The 18,442-nt window shown below is 40.6% G+C and overlaps 1 protein-coding gene across 1 annotated transcript in view; it reads left to right on the top strand.

Moving 5' to 3' along the window:
* Positions 1-1,818: 1,818 nt before the first annotated feature.
* ARHGEF37 (Rho guanine nucleotide exchange factor 37) overlaps positions 1,819-18,442 on the top strand; it is a 100,404-nt gene continuing 83,780 nt past the window's right edge. Inside the window, exon 1 of the mRNA XM_063447337.1 lies at positions 1,819-1,882. Within this exon, the coding sequence (XP_063303407.1) occupies positions 1,833-1,882 (50 nt within the window). The 5' untranslated portion in view covers positions 1,819-1,832. The remainder of the gene's footprint in view (positions 1,883-18,442) is intronic.

Raw genomic sequence — 18,442 nt, 5'->3', positions numbered from 1 at the left:
CCCCACTTGCGTGGCACGGGTGGGGGCTCAGGAGGGGGGATGTGTTTTTTGTTTGTTTGTTTTTTGACAGTGAGCAGCCACAGGCGATATAGCAAGTAGGGGCATAATTTACTAATACTAAATTGGTCTTTCAGCCGTGGGAATTAGGGAGTTATCTACTTATTTATTCCTGTCATTCCATTGACAGGCTAAGTAACTTACATTTTATATGAATGTGTGTTACTTGATTGTTGTAAGTGTTGCAAATGCTTACAGCTGAATCCTGGCTATGTTTGTATACTTTTTATTTAAACTTGTATACAGTGTAACATTCTTCATTCTTCCACTGGGTAAGCATATTAATACTTAGGCGATACTGTGCTTCGGAACTATAGAAGTATAGAAAGTCCTTGCACTCACGCTTAGGTCAAATGTTTGCCGGGAGCTTGAAATCCAGGAAAAATATAAATATTTGTAGATAGTGATCAGCACTCTCAGTCTTTGAAGTTTATAACATGAAGTTTATTGGTTATCCATGAAAAAATATGCACGATAGACGTTTCAGTCCCAGCAGGGACTTTCATCAGGATCATATATAATGTATGATCATATAGTGTAACTAAACACCCATTATTGTTTGCCTAGTTAAGGTGTTTTTAAATTAAACTGTTACATTTGGTGAATGAGCGAGTGTGCTGGATTTTGTATGTTATATGTACTTTTATACGTATGTGTGTACATTCAATTCTTTTTTTCATTTAAATACTTCTGTTACGTATTTACATGCATTTACAAGCATGTACAGCAGGAGGAGCCATTTACAGTGACCTTTAGACACTTTTTTGTTTGATGAGCATGTAATCATTATTGCATATTGAACATGAAACACAAGATAAGAGCTGTGGTATAAAACCAAACAAACAAATGTCTCTGGCGCAATGTGTTAATTATCACCACAAATTGTGAATATATAAAAAAAAAATAATACAGGGTATATTTAATTCACAGGATGTAATGTATAACCAGAATTTTCATCTCTAAAACAAGAGATAAAGAAGAATATAGTGTAGTATTTTAATTTATACAGATTCAACCCCTTAAGGACCAAACTTCTAGAATAAAAGGGAATCATGACATGTCACACATGTCATGTGTCCTTAAGGGGTTAAAAACATATGTGTATATATCCACTCACAAGTAAATAGCACATCTCTGCTATCTCCCCAAGGATGTTCCACTCCCAGTCTTTGTAGCCTTTAGTACCAGGGTTAGCTGAAATCCTCGAGTCCCTCATAGTAAATACAATTTTGGAAGAGACTGCACAAATGTGTAACTTACGGAAAAAGTTATCTGTGAAAAAGCTTGACACTTTTCGTCCTTTTGACTTCTTCTAGAGTAGCTCAACTGGAAATTGCTGTGAATTCAACAGTGAATCACAAATTTTTGGCAAATATCGCCAAATATTAAAAACAAAATCCAACTCATACATATTTCCAAATGGCATATTTTGGCCTAAAATTTGCAATTCACTTGTGAATCCCTGACAATTCCCAGTTTAATGGCTGACCCACTTAAGCAGCTTTTAACAATATATATCATTTTACACATATTTCAGGCAAATTAATACTTTGTCCGGGAAATAAAAATGTACCTATCGTACAAAATGCTCCAATATTCTTTCAAGGAAGCAATTACGTGACTGTTAATTGCTCTGAGTGCATGGTGCACAAGGAGAATGCTGCTTAACCTGATATATAAGTGACATAGAATGAGGAACTAATTGTTGAGAAGCTACAAAATGCTCTGCTTCTAAAACATGAGATTCCAGAGTATCTGTGAACTCATGCCAGACCATGACTGCTATAAGAAAGCTCAGCATTCATAAACTGCTGACAAAAACAAGGTAAGAATAGAATATCAATATATATATATATATATAGTAATGTCCATGAATGTTTAATAATAAGGATATCTTATATTTATTTAATTTTAATGTGTGTTTTCTAGTAAGCATGAGCTCAGCGTGGACAATATTTCCTCCTAATATACAGCAATAATGTTTATTCAATTTTTAAAAAAACTATATTTTAACTTTTTCTTTATTTTTAAATTTCTGCCGGACTGGCATTTACCAGTACAACCCTCTCCCCCTTTTCTGCCCATGGGCTAATATACTCTTTGTGGTACCCCAAGCTGCTGTATGTATCATACTTCAATATCTTGCTATCCATCTTATGCTCTTTATTTTTTTTTTTAATTCTTTATTTTCATTGACAGAGGTTACATGTATACAACAGAAGCAGAAATGACTGCAGTTCAGATCTCTACATACATGGTATATAACATGATGTGTAACATATTCAATGTATCCATTTACTCCGATCAATATCCTATTTCTCCTAGCCGATGCTCACTACTAGGGGCGCTGCTCCTTTCCGTGTTATATACTCGATCAAGTTACCTCTTGTCAACATTTTTTTTTCTAAGAGAATATCAGCAATTCTTATAATCTGGTCAATTTAAACATAACAGTAAATCATTGTAGGTGTGATTCTCACTGGCTGGTATGCCCCCTTTAAATTTCTTATGATCTGTGTCATACGATAACTGTCGTAGAGAATTGTGGATTCCGCATCTCTTTTCCTATTCTTGGGGACACTTGCCCAATATTTTTCAATTTACGGGTTTAAATGATTGGTGGTCTCATGCTCTTTATAATCAATACCTCTCTGCTCTTACATGCTACACTTGCTTTTGCACAGTCGAGTTTTATTGAACTACTGACATAACAGTTCGATTCTGTTTAAGTGTTTTTATTTTGTTTTAGTTTTTAGAGTTTTAGAGTTTTTAGAGTTCTATTGTTCACGAACTGTAGAGTCCGGTGTAAAGGTAATAATCTCAATCAGCATCAATATAATACCTAGCTTTTTCCTTGTTACAATAGGGCTTCTAGACATCCAAAAGGTATTGTTCCAGTCCTAGTTTATATGGCTGTACTATATTCGGATGATTATGGCTTTTTAACCTTTTTTTTATTTTTTTTTATTTTACATTTAAATTCTTTATTTTTATTGTGCTTTGAGTGATAAAAACATACAGGCTCGTGGTGCCCCAATAGCATTCCTCGAGCATATTAACAAGCATAACAGTTGGAGCATTGAGGTTATTAGCACTTTTTTTTTTAAACATAGAGTAATGCTGAGTAGGTCTACAGATTAACAAATGCGAGTCACAATGGCATGAGTGGTGGTTACAAGAAATTAAGTAACGTGACTGATATAGGTTTGGTAGCATGCGGTACGATATATTGTTATAACAGACAGAACATACAATCAGTTCAGTGACAAGCGTAAGTGAGGAGTAATGGGGCTCAGTGGCCCGTGTATGTTGGGGCAAAAGGCTTAAATGGGAGCTATGGACATACTCAATAATCAGTAGTAGGTTGTAGTCAGGGGCAAATTAAGTGTCCTCATATTAAGCAACTTCGCACCCCGCCCTCGTGATCATGCTAGTGTTCCCTATAATCTTCCGCTAGGTGAGGTTGCAGTCTTGACATGGGGGTTAGCAATAGTGAAGCATACTAGGCTGATATGTCTATCTAAACAGTGGTATGCATCCTGAAAATAACATGTGTCCCCAGATCCCAAAGCTATAGGCTAGGTAGTATGAAGGTGAGTATGCTGATTGAAAGTACGATGCTATAGGGTAGTGTAGTTACAGCCGATGCTGACATATCTGTGTGGTATAGGCTAGTATCACATGGTGCCAACAGAGAAACAAAAGGAATCAACTAGGTAACAAAGAGTAATAAAAACGTGAACAAAAATGCATTTCACACAATACACCCTCGTCTATGCATTTCCGCTGGTTTTGTCTAGCAGTTAGGGTAGTTACGTGGTTTGTGTTCTTGATATGGCGTGTGTACAATTTTAAGATACAACCATGTTCGATAGACACAGGCATTACATACTGTATAGTGTGCTGCTAGGACATTAATGCATATACATGTTGCAGCATACGGTGCTATAGGGTAGCGCAGTTATTGCAGTATCTAACACATCTTTACGCTATATCAGGCAAGTATCATAGGATGCTGACTAGTCCACTGAGGTTCAAAAGAAATCAACAGGAAAATATAGAAATAGTCATGCTGTTTTAGCTCGGCTCCGTCTGTTGTCTCTCTATACAGCTCAATGTTCTTCGTGTGTGCTCTTGTGGCCTGTCAGCCGCTCCCTGCCGACCCCAGGGGCCTGTGTTGTGTGGTCGTGTACAGGCTCGGGTCTGCTTTAATGTGGCAGGATGAGGGACGCCAGGCTTGTGTGTGGGCCTGTGACTTTAGGTGGCTGTCCCGGGAGTCTCTCATGACCATGTCCTTAGGTTTCATTTGGGGCTGCATCTTGGAGGAGTGTTTGTACCTTGGCAGCCTGAAGCTGTTGGGGTGCTGTGGGATGCGAGGACTTTGCTTAGCTCGGGGGATTGAAGAGGCCGGTTAATACCTGTTGAGGTAGGACCCAGGCCTGTGGTGCTGTGTCGCCGCGTGCCATGCGCAGGCCTCCGCCTCTGCTTGCGTGGGGGATGCGTCTGGGCTTTGCCCCTTGGGGCCCTCACCCCGAGTTGGCTCTTGTGGGGGGTCGTGGGTTGTGCCGTCGGGTTTATGCCTGGGAGCTTCCCCGTGCCCCTCCGGCTGTTGCTTACTTGGGAACTTGGCGTGTTCTTGCCCGACCACGGCTGCTGCTGTGTAGCTGTGTGTCTAGCTTCCACCTTTGCCCAGAAGTTTGCCATCAGCCTGTTCAAGCGGGTTTCCAGGTCGCCAGTTAGCTGTGTGGGTTCACAGGTTGCGGGTGATTGGACCGGGTTAACCCCCACCGGTCCTGAGGGGGGGGGGAGGCCCGATACTTCAGGTGCCGCACGCTTTGATGAGCTGGGAGAGCGGCCGCCTCTCCCCTGCACTGCGTCGTGTAGGCCCCAAGCCTCTGATCTACCGATCCAGCGGTCTTTCCGGGTGTGTGGGATATCATTCTGCTCCCCAGCTTTGGTGTCGTCGTTAAGGTAAGTTGGGGTTCAGGGTTTGGGATTTTCCCCCCGTTTTCCGCTTTAAATCAGGACCGGGCTCGGGAGCTCACAGATTTTGCGTCTAGTCAGCTCCCCGGTCAGGCTCCGCCCCCTCGGCTTTTTAACCTTTTAATATTGTACTACAGCTATGTGACGATTGTCTGATGTATACTTTGTACTGGATCGACATATAAATAAAACGTTTTTAAAACAAATTATAAGGATATCTTTGCATTCAGTTTATACACCGAGTACACATGACATGCTTCTAATTGGCAAACTTGCACGTGCAGGGTGATGAAAAGACAATACAAAGGAATTAATTACAATGCAGGTTTTGTAAATAAGGAGGCCTGTATCACCTTTTTTATTACTATAGCAAAGGGGTGATGGTCCATGGGGCAATTGTTGTTGATAGTAAAGGACTACAATAGCTTGTCAATAGCAATTCTTGAACTTTTACTAATAAGCCATATTAACCCCTTAAGGACACATGGCATGTGTGACATGTCATGATTCCCTTTTATTCCAGAAGTTTGGTCCTTAAGGGGTTAAAGAATATTACAAATTTAAGGTCCACTAACAAGACCAAAACATTTTTTTCTGCTTTCAGATATTGCGTAGAGTGTGCTTGATGTAGTAGTATATTAGTATATTTTGTTTGCACCTTATTATTATTAGTAATACTAGTAATTATGTCACTAACATATTCCATGTCGTACTTTCTATTTTTTTACTGTTACTTTGTTTCTATTACATTTCACGTTTTCCTTAAAGCTAAATTTGTCTGGTATTAAAAAGCAGTTTGGTGTCATTGTTCCATAGAAGACAGGGTCTCCAAGGCAATTCATATGTCTTAGTTCACAGGGATTCACAGAGATTTGGAAATGATAAAAATATACACAACCTTAAATATAGATAAAATTTGCACCGACGTAAACTACCATATGCATAACATGTTTCCTGGGCAGCAAATATAGGACTTGGATGAGAGATGTTCACAATGAAATAAAAAAACCCAAAAAACTGCATGTCCACCATCAAAGCAATTTCTTACTGAATCCTTTTGTCACAATCGGGTTTACTGGCCAGTCGGTTACTATGGGGAGAGTGTGGGCATGAAAGGGTTAAACGAGAAGTGTCACTTCTGTTGACTCTATGCTACTGAAAAAAACATTGGAAATCACCTAGAACTTGTGATAGCATTTTTTTCATGTGATACTCCGTTTTTTTTAAAATTTATATGAGATATTTAGCAAGGTTAATCCAAGGCAAACATTGCAAACGAGAATGATAGAAACGTTGTTTAATTCCTCCTCCTCTCCACATGCTACCCTATGCTGAGTGCCAGGCCCAATGGACATAGCATCAATGATTGATAGGGAGCAAGGTGAAGGTTTCAGATAACATATTGTGGATTTCTACATTTATTTTATTTTTCATGCCATACAAATTTCTTAAATAAAGGGATAAATAAACATAGCGTTAAAAAATCTTTAGACATGATAGTCTGTATAATAAACCTGTTACTTCAAAATTTACTAACTTCCACCAGATCAAAAATTGAATTCCAATTGAATCTCTTAATTGTACTTATGCCACCCCGAGTTTTTTAAATTAAATTAAATTTCTAGATTGCTATAATACTTAATCTACTTTTGGCACTTAATTTAACCGCGTTATTACCAACCTCTGCCACAGCTGCTGGTAATATTTAATTGTATGTCTGTTTCCAATACATATTTCATTTTCTTTGGGGATTTCACAAACCATGTGTGCGCCTTATTATAAAAACTCCATATTTGTATTATGATCCAGAGTACAGCAATACCCCACATATAGACCTTTACCAGACTTTTGATAAAATGTAGGGTTAAATTACAAGCATGCCAATTTCAGTTTTAAAATGTCCAATTTTCACCAATTGATCTACTAACCCAGGGGTAGGCAAGCTTTGGTACTCTCGATGTTGTGGACTACATCCCCCATAATGCTCTTACACCCATAATGCTGGCAAAGCATCATGGGAGGTGTAGTCCAAAACATCTGCAGTGCCGAAGGTTGCCTATGCCTGTACTAACCCATGCCCCTTTTAGACAAAATAGAGACCCCCAACTACACTTTTTGCTCCCAATGTGCAGTGTTTAATATTGGGGCATATTGTGTGTTTTTGCCATTTAAATCATCAATATATGCCAAATATTGCAGTTCATTTTATTATTTAATTATTTTTTCATATACATATTGAATTACACAGTCCTTTAGTATTCTACTACTTCATTGACCTTTAAATTCTGCTTCATCTCTGCAGTCAGCAATACCTCACATGTATACATTTGCAGTTTAGAACTATTCTACTGCCTGGTAGTGAAATCCAGTGAGAGGCATAACATGTTTATATTTAGATTAGACAGATAGTGAAATAAAATACATTTTGTTATACTGCACAGAATTTTGACACTCTCCTCTTTACTGTCAGTACTGTTAAGTGACATGAGGTTAAAGGTCACTTGGTGTTAGGAAATACCTGCCTTCCGAATGTTGTGTACTGCAACTCCCATGATTCTTTGATACAGAGGTGAATACAGTGGCAGGAATTAACAAACAGGACTTTTTTTGTTTTTACATAGTAATAAAGGCTTAAAAGAGACATATGTCTATCAAGTTCAACCTTGATAGTACGAAGCACTTCCAATAAACTAGAAAAAGATTATTTTTAGATCCCTGGAAGACAGTCAGATTTCTCCTTGGATCGAGAATCTATTACCCCACAAATTAAAAATGATATCTCTGATTATTATGTTTTTGCAAGTATTCATCCATTTGCTGTTTAAACATCTGCACAAACTGATAAAATCACTTGTTCAGTCAGATAATTCCACATCTTTATTGTTCGTACTGTACAAAACCCTTTCCTTTGCCTTAGACTAAATCTCCCTTCTTCCAGTCTAAATGCGTGACCTTGTGTCCTATGTATACTCCTGTTTATGAACATAATTCCAGATAATGGTTTGTATTGGCCCTGAAAATATTTGTTTAATGCTTTTATATCCCCTCTGAGGCACTGTTTCTCCAAACTAAACAGATTTAAATGTGTTAAGCTTTGTTCATAACTAAAATGTTAAAAAAAAAATATAATTTCATGGCCCACCTCTGCACTTTTCTTTCTGTAGAACCGATGCCCATATCACATCCACAGCAACAACCTGATCTATACTTCTGCTCACTCCTCCGTAGTATGCAATTAAGTCAGTCTGACATGACCCATGTTTCATAAAACCATTGCCGATTTTCGATAATAACAATGTTCTTCAGAATGAATTCCTGTATCCCTTAATAACACTTCAAATACTTTCCTTGTCACAAAAATAAAGCTCACAGGTGTCTAATTTCAAGGCAACAATTCTGAACCCTTTTTGAATATAGGAACCACACTTATTTCCACACTTAGCTCTTTAAATACTCGTGGGGGAATAAGGTCATTCTTTAGTTGTTGCTGTCTTCAGGGCCGGCCTTAGGCATTTAGATGCCCTGTGCGAAAAATCTTCACAGCGCCCCCCCCCCCCCCGTCATCCATGTATGCTGTAATGTTTGTGTTGTCTGTGTATGTGATAGTAGGTGTGATGACTGTGTGTGATATGTATGCTATGTGTGATATTTGTAATGGGTGTATTAACAGTGTGTGATATGCGTGTATTGGTTGTATGTGACACACACACACACACACACACAGAGTCAGACGGCCATACACACACACAGGAAGACATCCACACACACACACAGGCAGACAGTCATACACACACACACAGACACACACAGGCAGACAGTCAGTCATAGACACAGACAGTAATACACACAGACACACACAGAGGCAGACAGTAATACACACAGACACACACAGTCATACACACAGACACACAGAGTCATACACACACACACACAGACACACACATGCAGATAGTCATACACACAGACACACAGAGGCAGACAGTCATACACACAGAGGCAGACAGTCATACACACAGAGGCAGACAGTCATACACACAGACACACACAGAGGCAGACAGTCATACACACACACACAGACACACACAGGCAGACAGTCATACACATGGTAATAACAAACGCCACAACAGCGTGCATATAGGTTAATAGGATTGACAGTGGCATGGGAAGTTGCACATTTTTATAATTATGTAGTGAAGCGTAGCATAACATATGATGTTCAAAGATAACGTTAACTATGCATATAACTGAAGAATGTATTACAAGAATATTATATGTTTTAAGCAAGCAAGATTCCTAACATATAGCGCAGATAAGCAATGTTTGTAGACAGATTATAATCAGCTATATATATATCAGATCATTTATAATGTTGAAAACATGTTAGACTGTAATGTTAAACCACAATGTTAAACTGGCGAGCTGTAGTCTACCCGGCAAACACATTAATAGAGGTGAGATATCTCCCAACCGTACATGCTGATAGCTTGGCTGTTATCAGGTTAAATTATGTAATGACATGTAATTAGCCATAGTTGTATCTGTACATTTTGAGCAATAAAACAAAAAGGGAAGAACAAAAAATAAAAATAATACTGCTTCTCTCTGTAGCAAGCTCGTGTCGGGCTAAAATCACCCTCACAAGCCAGCAGTATGGGTGTAAGGGCTAATACTCGTGATCGCCAAGTGGGGGCAGTTAATGTCCAGGGTGTAGTGGCTGCTTATGAGTCCTTCTCTTAGCGATCACGCTGTCCCAGGGTAGGTCTGATCCTCAGCCTATTCCCAGTCTGGGCGAGTGCAGTAGGTCTGTGCTGAGGTGCTGAAAAATGTGGGCACAGTCCAGTGGGTCAGCGTATTCGTTTGCTTGTGTGCGCTGTGGTAGGTTTCCCTTCCGTCTCCAGGCCTGGGCGTATGCCAGTGTTTTGCGTCTAGGGTTTTGGGACTGCCTGGGAGCTAAGCCTGCTCCCCTGCCGTGATGACCGTGGGAGCTTGGTGGAGGGTGGTTGCTGCTACCGGAGATTTTCAGCCGGTTTGGTCGACGTCTACCTGTTGTGCCTCGGGAGGTTCTCAGCCTGTGATGGCGATTTGTCGCTGGAGTGTGGGTAGGAGGTTCTTTGCCCACAGGTGATTTCCCCTGCTTCAGCACTGCACGGTTTCTAACCTCTGGTATAGGCTGTTGTTTTAGTTGCGGTGTTCTGGCTTGCCCACCGCTCTGCCCTGGACCTGGACATGTGCCTCTTGGTAGGTACCATTGTGGTTTGCTTTACCCCTTCCTGGGGTATACCTGGGCTGACTGTGTCTCTCGTGTGTGGGTGCTGTGGGTGGTCTGGGCTTTATCACCGAGTGTGTGAGCTGGCTGCCGGTATCTCCGTGGAGTACCCGTTGTTTGAGGCTGAGAGCCGTGTGAGTGCAGTCTCACCTGCGCGAACCGGGTTCCAGGCGAGTGAGCTCTGGTAGTGGGACGGTTAAGTATGTTCCGTGCCTTCCTCCGCCTCTTCGCGCCACTAAGTGGTGCAGGTTGTGGTGCTTTTGTCACCGCCAGCCTTTGTACTGGGTCTACCGGTCCTTGTGGCTGTTCGGCGAGTTTCTGCCAGAGTTGCGCCCAGAAGCGATCGAATGCCCTCGTTATGTTGTCCACGTGTGAGGCCCATGGCTCTGGGTTACGTGCGGCGGCCATCTTTGCAGTCAGCATGCCGGCTTGTGGGATCAGTCGCTTGGCGCTAGTTTGCACTTGTTCGTGGTCTGTCGTTTTGTGGGGGCCGGGATAACCCCCACCGGCCCATAGGGGGGGAAGCGTGGCCAAGACCGTCGTCGATTTGTAGGTGAGACAGGAGATCGGCCGCGTCCTCTGCCTCAGTGTAGTCTGCAGGCCGCAAAGGTCGTCGGAGCCCATAAAGCTCACAGCCGGGTGCTAAAAATTGGTGCCCGGTCACTCCCGTGCCTTCAGGGATCGGGTGTTGCCGGTATTTTATCGCAGGAATCAAGTTTTTTAGCCAATTTCTCTCTATTTCCCGAGGAGCTCCTTCGACATGCGTCCTGCTCGCTCAGTAGTCAGGCCCCGCCCCCGACAGTCATACACAGACACACACACACAGGCAGACAGTCATACACACAGACACACAGAGGCAGACAGTCATACACACACAGACAGTAATAAACACAGGCAGAGAGTCACTCACCTGACAATCCCACAGTTACCTGTGGAGTTCATTGTGGAGGCAGTGCCTGGTGACTGTTTGGTGGGTGACTGCCTGGTGACTGTTTGGTGGGGAAGCAGGGACTCTTTCCTGCTTCCCCTGCAGCAGTTTTCCGGCGCTTTTAGCTCCGCCCCCGCCGCACGGTAAGCTCCGCCCCCGCTGCTGTCTTGAGTCATCCAATCACAATTATTTAGCAGCAATCATTTACATATCTCATGCGATAGATTCCTCCTTAACATATACTGACGAGACACCATATTGCGATCACTATTTCCCAAGTGCTCCCCTATTTGAAGTTTTGTTAAAAGATCAATGTTGTCATCATTTTTTTTTATATTTATGTGAATTTTTATTACTATTACATGCCTCCACTGCACTGATTGCCCCTTCCTATCTCCAGTCCTCTTGTGTTGCGTTAAAGCCCATTTGCCTTCTATCATATATCCATTTTGTAGATTTATGTGCGGATCCCACCACTTATTTAAAATCTCCTCCAACTTTCGAGCTATCTTGTCCACCAACACAGCAGCTCCTCTTAGGTGTAATTCACCACGACTATAAAGATTGTACCCAAGCACAAAATTGGCCCGGTGCTCTAAAAAGCCAAAACCCTTCCTACACCATGACTTTAGCAACACATTAACCTCTCTAATCTACCACTGCCTTTCTAGTGTAGTGTGTGGCACAGGTAATATTACCTTAGAGGTCATTTTCTTCAGTTTACTTCTTCATTTCCTGAACTCATTCTTTAAAGGAACATTTTAGGGTCAGGAACACAAACATGTATTCCTGAACCTATAGTGAAAACCCACCATTTAGGTGTCTTGCTTGCCTAGGTGTCAATGCATCTCTATGAGGAAAATTCAGCGTCTCCATGCAGAGTGTGGGGACGCTAAACGGCACTGCTGCCAATCTGAGGAGTAGCCACTCCAGCAAACTTTCAGAACCGAACACCCGGAAGACAGCAAGCTAAAACTGAGATAATCAGAGCGGCAGATTACCCTATCTACTCTCTTAATAATAGAATCCCCTACCACCACAACCTGTCCAACCTGTCTTACATTCTCAAACCCACCTGTAATAAAGGGGCTATTCCCTGGGCTGTTAGAAGAAACAGCTTCCTTCAATACAGCTACACCTGAGCTAATGCTCCCAACATCTTTACTCAAATGGTGTAAGGCTTCTATGTAGAAAATGAAGAACTGAAACACAACTGCAACTCTTTAATTTGTCACTTAGAGAGGAAATTTTTAGCAAGAACAGAATATGACAGTGAAATGTGAAGAATTAGTATCTGTATCTTTGAGATTTTTTCTCAAGATGTATCTTCACTTTGAATAAAATAGATATGTATCATTTCACTTTACATTTCTTGAGAGGCTATGCAGAAAACATAACAATTCTGAACAGATATATATACAATTTAGACAGCTTGAAAAGATGATTAGGAATTTAAATCAATTTGAATGTCTGAACTGTCACTTTAACTTCTTTTAAGCAGTTGTACTTCAGTTGATAGATTGTCAGTATGTTAACAGTCTCCCGTAACTTTAGAATACTTGGAAAGGAATAGAATCTCTTTAATGGAAATGGAATATCACTTTAAATAAATTCAGGATATGTAGACACAATGTCGCCTCCTTAAATAGTAATAAAGTCCTTTTAAACAAAAGTTGAAAGTATCCTGGCAACTTTAGTTAACACATTCCAAGAAATAAGAATCCCAAGTAAAAGTATTTGTATTACTGGGAAATCTGGATCCAGAATGAGAACCAATAAACCTGCACTTAGATCTAATTCACTTCATTCAGGATTTGGATAAATGAAAGCTATAAGGATTGGAGAAAACAGCAGAAACGAGGTCACAAGTAGAGGTTTGGTACCCAGGCAAAATTGGTAAGTATCTCAAATGGCAATATTGAATTGCTGGAAACAAACTGAGTAAAGTAAGTAAGTGATTCAATAGTGCTGTAAGTGGGACTAAATAGGCGGGCCTCTGATGTCAGACACAAAGGCGGGGAGATTGGCGAAACATGAAAGTGCGGCAAGGGGATCGCCAACTGCTGTATGTGACACAGGCAAATCTGTAAGGTTGTACAAAGTCAGGACTAGCAAAACCCTTTCTCTTCCCTCCATGTCATTACCATGTGATACTGTTACCCAGCTACGTGCCTGTTCCCCAGCTGTCTTATCGTCTCCCATTATACTAGAGGCGCCCACTAAACTCTACTCAGTGAGCTGCAGACCCCTTTCAATACTGCCAATCTGTCTCAATGTTGCAATTCGCTTCTCCAGATCTCCAATACGAGCTTACAGAGAAACCACTCGCTCACCCCTGCCAGAGAATATGGACCCTGGACAGATTCACCCACGCATGCATACATGTAGCAAGATAAACAGAGTATTATTATTATTATTATTATTATTATTATTATTTATACAGCTCCAACAAATGCAGAAACACTGTACAAGGGGTGGGTTATTATCAGTATTCTAAAAATGAAGTTACTGTTCATTATATTTACATACCTCCCAACATTTCAAATGGACAAAATCGGACATTAATTGTAGAGGTGTAGGTGGGGGTGTGACCAGGGGCGGGGCTGGTCTGTGTAATATGTTTTTCTATTGTCATTGCTATGGTGACCTAGTAATCATTTATATAAGTAAATTGTAATTTAGATCAAGACCAATGTATCTTAATTAGTGTTGTTTAAAGATACATTAATTACTGTTACAACTATTGCAGTGGAGCTCTGTTATACAGTCAGACACAGAGTTGTGACCAAAATAGGGACTGTCCCTCCTAAATAGGGACAGTTGGGAAGTATGTTTTTAGCATCTAAAACATGAACTACATTGAAAGTGTAATACATTTATTCACAGTCATTCAATTATTTATGTAGCCTTGTATCAATCTACACACCAAGTGCCTTCAGAATTCCCAACCCCTTTCAATTACCGTACTCTGCAAATCTCACAGAGTTGGCTTTGCATGCCTGTAGCTTGCATCACTGTTTGCACCAGATAATTTCTCTCCACCTAATAGGGCGTATGCTTTGTATTGGACAGTGCTATGCTCTAGCTGGCCCTAGCTCTCTTCCTAGCTCTCTCCAGCAGCAAAACTGGCAGGATTTTTATTTTTATTATAAGCAGTTGCTGCCTGCTGAAATGGCTTCAATAAGCACTGCCTCTCTATAAAAGATCCTTCCCCTCTCTCAGCTATCATAAGAAGAATGGCTAATAGAACAGATCCAATGCTGACACTGCCTTGGAGGCTGTCCCCTGTTTTATGACTGTGCTTCTAATGCATCATCCTGTTTATTATTAACCTGCAGACAGCTGGACATAAGAGACATCCACAAGCTAGCATGGAATACCAGCTGTATCAAGGTAGGGATCCAGAGAAAATAGCCTTTTCAATGCGTGTGACAAGAGGGAGATTGCTGCCATAGAGTCAGCGTTGTAATAGAGCTTGTTTACAACTGCCACCTGTCCCAGCATGATATCAGCAAAACTGAGATCCTGTTGCTTTAAAACATTCCATTGTGTTCTAAAAATCAGGTCAGGTGTCAAAACGACACATCGTGAACGTTGCTATTGCACAATTACAATGTATGTAATGATAATCATGGATCTGTTAGTGTGACAGCATAGGCCAGCCGATGTCCTTGTTCGGTGAGCTTGCAATCTGTTTATTTTATTTTTATTTTTTTAAATCAATGTAAATCAATGTAAGTGGATGTGGTGAGTGTTTAAAATATCTGATTCCCATCTTGGCATATAAATAGTTCGGTGATATTTTGGAAACGTGGTTATTTTATCGAACCTTTCAGGGCACAGTGGTACACAGGTTTCCTGATGTGGTTTATTCATTAAACAGTGATTTGTAATAGCACATTTTGAACGTGTCCTCCAGATCCTCCTATATACTCCAAACTTTGATTCTGCTAATTTTCAGACCTTTATAGTTCACTGACTAGTAGTTGTTATCTCGGTTATGGCTCACTCCTGAGGGATCTATTTACTAAACAGTGTCGCAAAATAGCAGATCTTCAAGAAACTTTCCATCTTGGCTTAGTTGGTAATATTTCTGAATTTTAACGATTTTTTGTCCATTTTTTTTTTCTTTAGTCCTTAAGACCCTAAGTAAATAAGCAAAGCAAGGCAGGTCTGAAAATATTTACACATGGATTCCTGAGCCAGGATGACTCTCCCTTGGATACATACTTTAATTGGACATACAATGGTGTCACAGCAATGTAAACACACCTACTGACATTGTTTTAGGGATCTGTTAGGATCCAAAGGCACAGTCATGCTTTTCCTGTTACTCAGAACGAAGCACACGCTCAGCAAGGAAGCAGATGGTTGATAAGGTAGGTTTTCAAGGTTCATGTCCTCTTATCAACTAATAATTTCATGAGTTTGAGATGAAAATAGTGAAGGAAAAACCGAGGGAACAATGATGATTATTTACAGATTTAACACCCTATTTTAAGGAACTAAAAGCTGAATTGCAAACGTTAAAGTGGCACTGTCACGCCCTCCTGAAAAATGACTGTTTCATAAAGATAATGTATCCTTCATGGTAAAATATTTATGAAATTAATAAATATTATCCTTATGAAATACTTATTTTGACTGTGTTGAAATTTTACTGATATTCCCATCCATTCAAGAGATATACAAACTAGGGATTACTTTGTCTCTGTATATTACCTCAGCCTGACTTTCTTAGACACTGTCTCCAGTGATGGCTGCCGGGAATTGGTGCTTTCCCTGGAGGGTCAGGATCCTCCATAGACCTCAATGCTGTGTACTCTTACGCATGCGTACAGCAGTGACGTAGGCTCCGGGCGCCTAATAGGAGCAGACGGAGGAAGATGGCTACGACCACCGTACTCCCCAGCGGCGATGTCACCATTGGGGTCTTAGCGAATTCGGCAAAGTCCTCAACCAGTGACAGTGCTGCTTTAAGCAAAACTAGTGATTTGGGAAACGTCTCTAACTCACCTTTAGTCAAGAATTGGCTGCTGTACAGTAAATATTGCAATTTGGATTTCAATTCATTACAACGTAATATGTAGCCCACCATGTTTAACAATCTTTCGTCATATGTTGTAATCCAGCTTTCATCATTGGCATCAATAAACTACTATATATTTTTGGGTCTGGTCTGGGCCTCTTTAAAGGAACACTCGGTGCACCATAGCAACTGCAGTGTTCTGTAGTGGTTATGGTGCCAGCAGTTCCTTGGCACCCCTCTCTGATTGTAAGTAGCCAAATTGTTTTAGAAAGTTTTGACTACTTATCTGGGGCCCTAAGAGCACCGCTCCCCACCTCCACTATGAGTTTCAGAAAGTCAGAGCCTCTTGTTCTATATTCTTTAAATTATCTTCTTGAGATACTGTGATATCCCAATTTCCTCTCCATCAATTCTTACACATGCAGACTGATCTACTGTAGATATTGCTGTCTAGCAGTGGTAACATCACCTGGGAGAGAGCAACATCAAGGGACATAAACGTCAGGCCATCACTCAAGTGACAGCCTGGCTTTCCTGTCATGTAGTCAAAGCTATAAGAGTACAATTGAGTAAACAAAATATCTTCAACTGAAGCAGAGGCTTTAAAAATTGCATGCTACGTTTGTGTAGTAACATTACAATAAAAAAATTAAAAAGTAATTACCAGGACATTCTAGGAGCCACTTCATAACCACTTCAGCATTTTAGGTGCTTATGGTGAGAGTATTCCATCCATGCAGCCTTCCGCAGCATCAGGACCTGTCTCTGTGATGATTTGTGCTGAACATGCACCAATTATCAGATAATCCGTGTTGACATACCGAATTGTGAAATTCCATGCTCTCTGACTGACAGGTCCTCTAAGTGGAGGTACAGGCTCCATATTAAGGTTTCATAGTGAAACATGGGAGGGTGGTTGCACTCACCTGAACATGCTTAAATGGGGTGCTGCTGGGGGCCATATTATACAATAAACAATACACAAGATCCAGCGCACTCTCCGATCTACTAAACAGCAGCTTCAATGTTGACAGATTTAATTCGTTTTTTTAAAAGTTTTTTTCTAAAAGTTTTTTTTTTTAAAAACACCTAATCTAGGCAAAAAATAATGGGGGTTTAGTTACATTATATGATCATACATTGCATAAGCCTGCCACAACGTCAATGTACCCCATCTTTGGCAGGTCCTACTCTCACAGTCTGATGTCTACTCTTATGTGAATAACTCACTTTCTTGGGGAAAAAATTCCATGTGGGGCTCTCTGCAGTACAAGGCTAAATAGGGCCCTGGCCCGCGTTTAGTAGATTATTCCAAAAATGAAGTGGGTGCACTCAAGGGATTTTTGTGGAAAAACTAGTATATTTTATTACATGTTAGCAAAAAATGAACAATCTGTCCCAATTGACTTTTTTTTTTTTTTTTATTCTTTATTTATTCCAGTACAAGACATCACAAGCACTACACGTACAGTAACATAGGATTCTGAATTAACAAGTGTGTACACTGTGATCATTACATGTTACAGTAGCAAAAGGAGTGAACAGGCAAGGTCTCACAAATCCCACAACCAGAGACCGCTAGTTGCATTTATGTCTCTAACTTTCCAAGTAGGTCATAACTCTATGGAAGCTTGGATATCCCGCCTGTTTTTTTTTTTTTTTTGTAAATTTTTATTTTTGACATGCAAGTAAATACGGTGAAGTCTGTATTGCCAACACAGCTTGAACAGACACATTCAAGTACATCAGAATAAAACAGCAGTGTAGCATGAATAAGAGTGGCACATTTTGTTATATGACGGTTCAAAATACAGCATAACATTTGATTCAACTCTAAGCCTGGTACTTTTCCATGTAGTGTATCGGGAGCCTGTGCGCGTTTACACGAGAGGCCGCGTCACAGTGAGTTAGTCTAGTGTTATTGGTTTCACAGTGGAATAGAGTGAGTATGTGTGCTGCTGGGGAGCAAGGCTAGTTAGGGTGAGAGAACTTTGTGTGACATGTCATAGAACCAAAAGATATATCATAACAGAGAACATAACATTACATTCTGGGATGTCATAACGAGTGATGGCCTTGAGGGCGATACGTACCCTCATAATATATTGTGGCCAAGTGCTATTTTTCGCCATTAAACAGGCCCATCTATTTCAATCCTATGTAGTAGTGTAGAGCCTAG

This window comes from Pelobates fuscus, chromosome 3 (genome assembly GCF_036172605.1).
Source record: "Pelobates fuscus isolate aPelFus1 chromosome 3, aPelFus1.pri, whole genome shotgun sequence".
NCBI classification, from domain to species: domain Eukaryota; kingdom Metazoa; phylum Chordata; class Amphibia; order Anura; family Pelobatidae; genus Pelobates; species Pelobates fuscus.
This window is presented reverse-complemented; position numbering and strand designations above follow the sequence as displayed.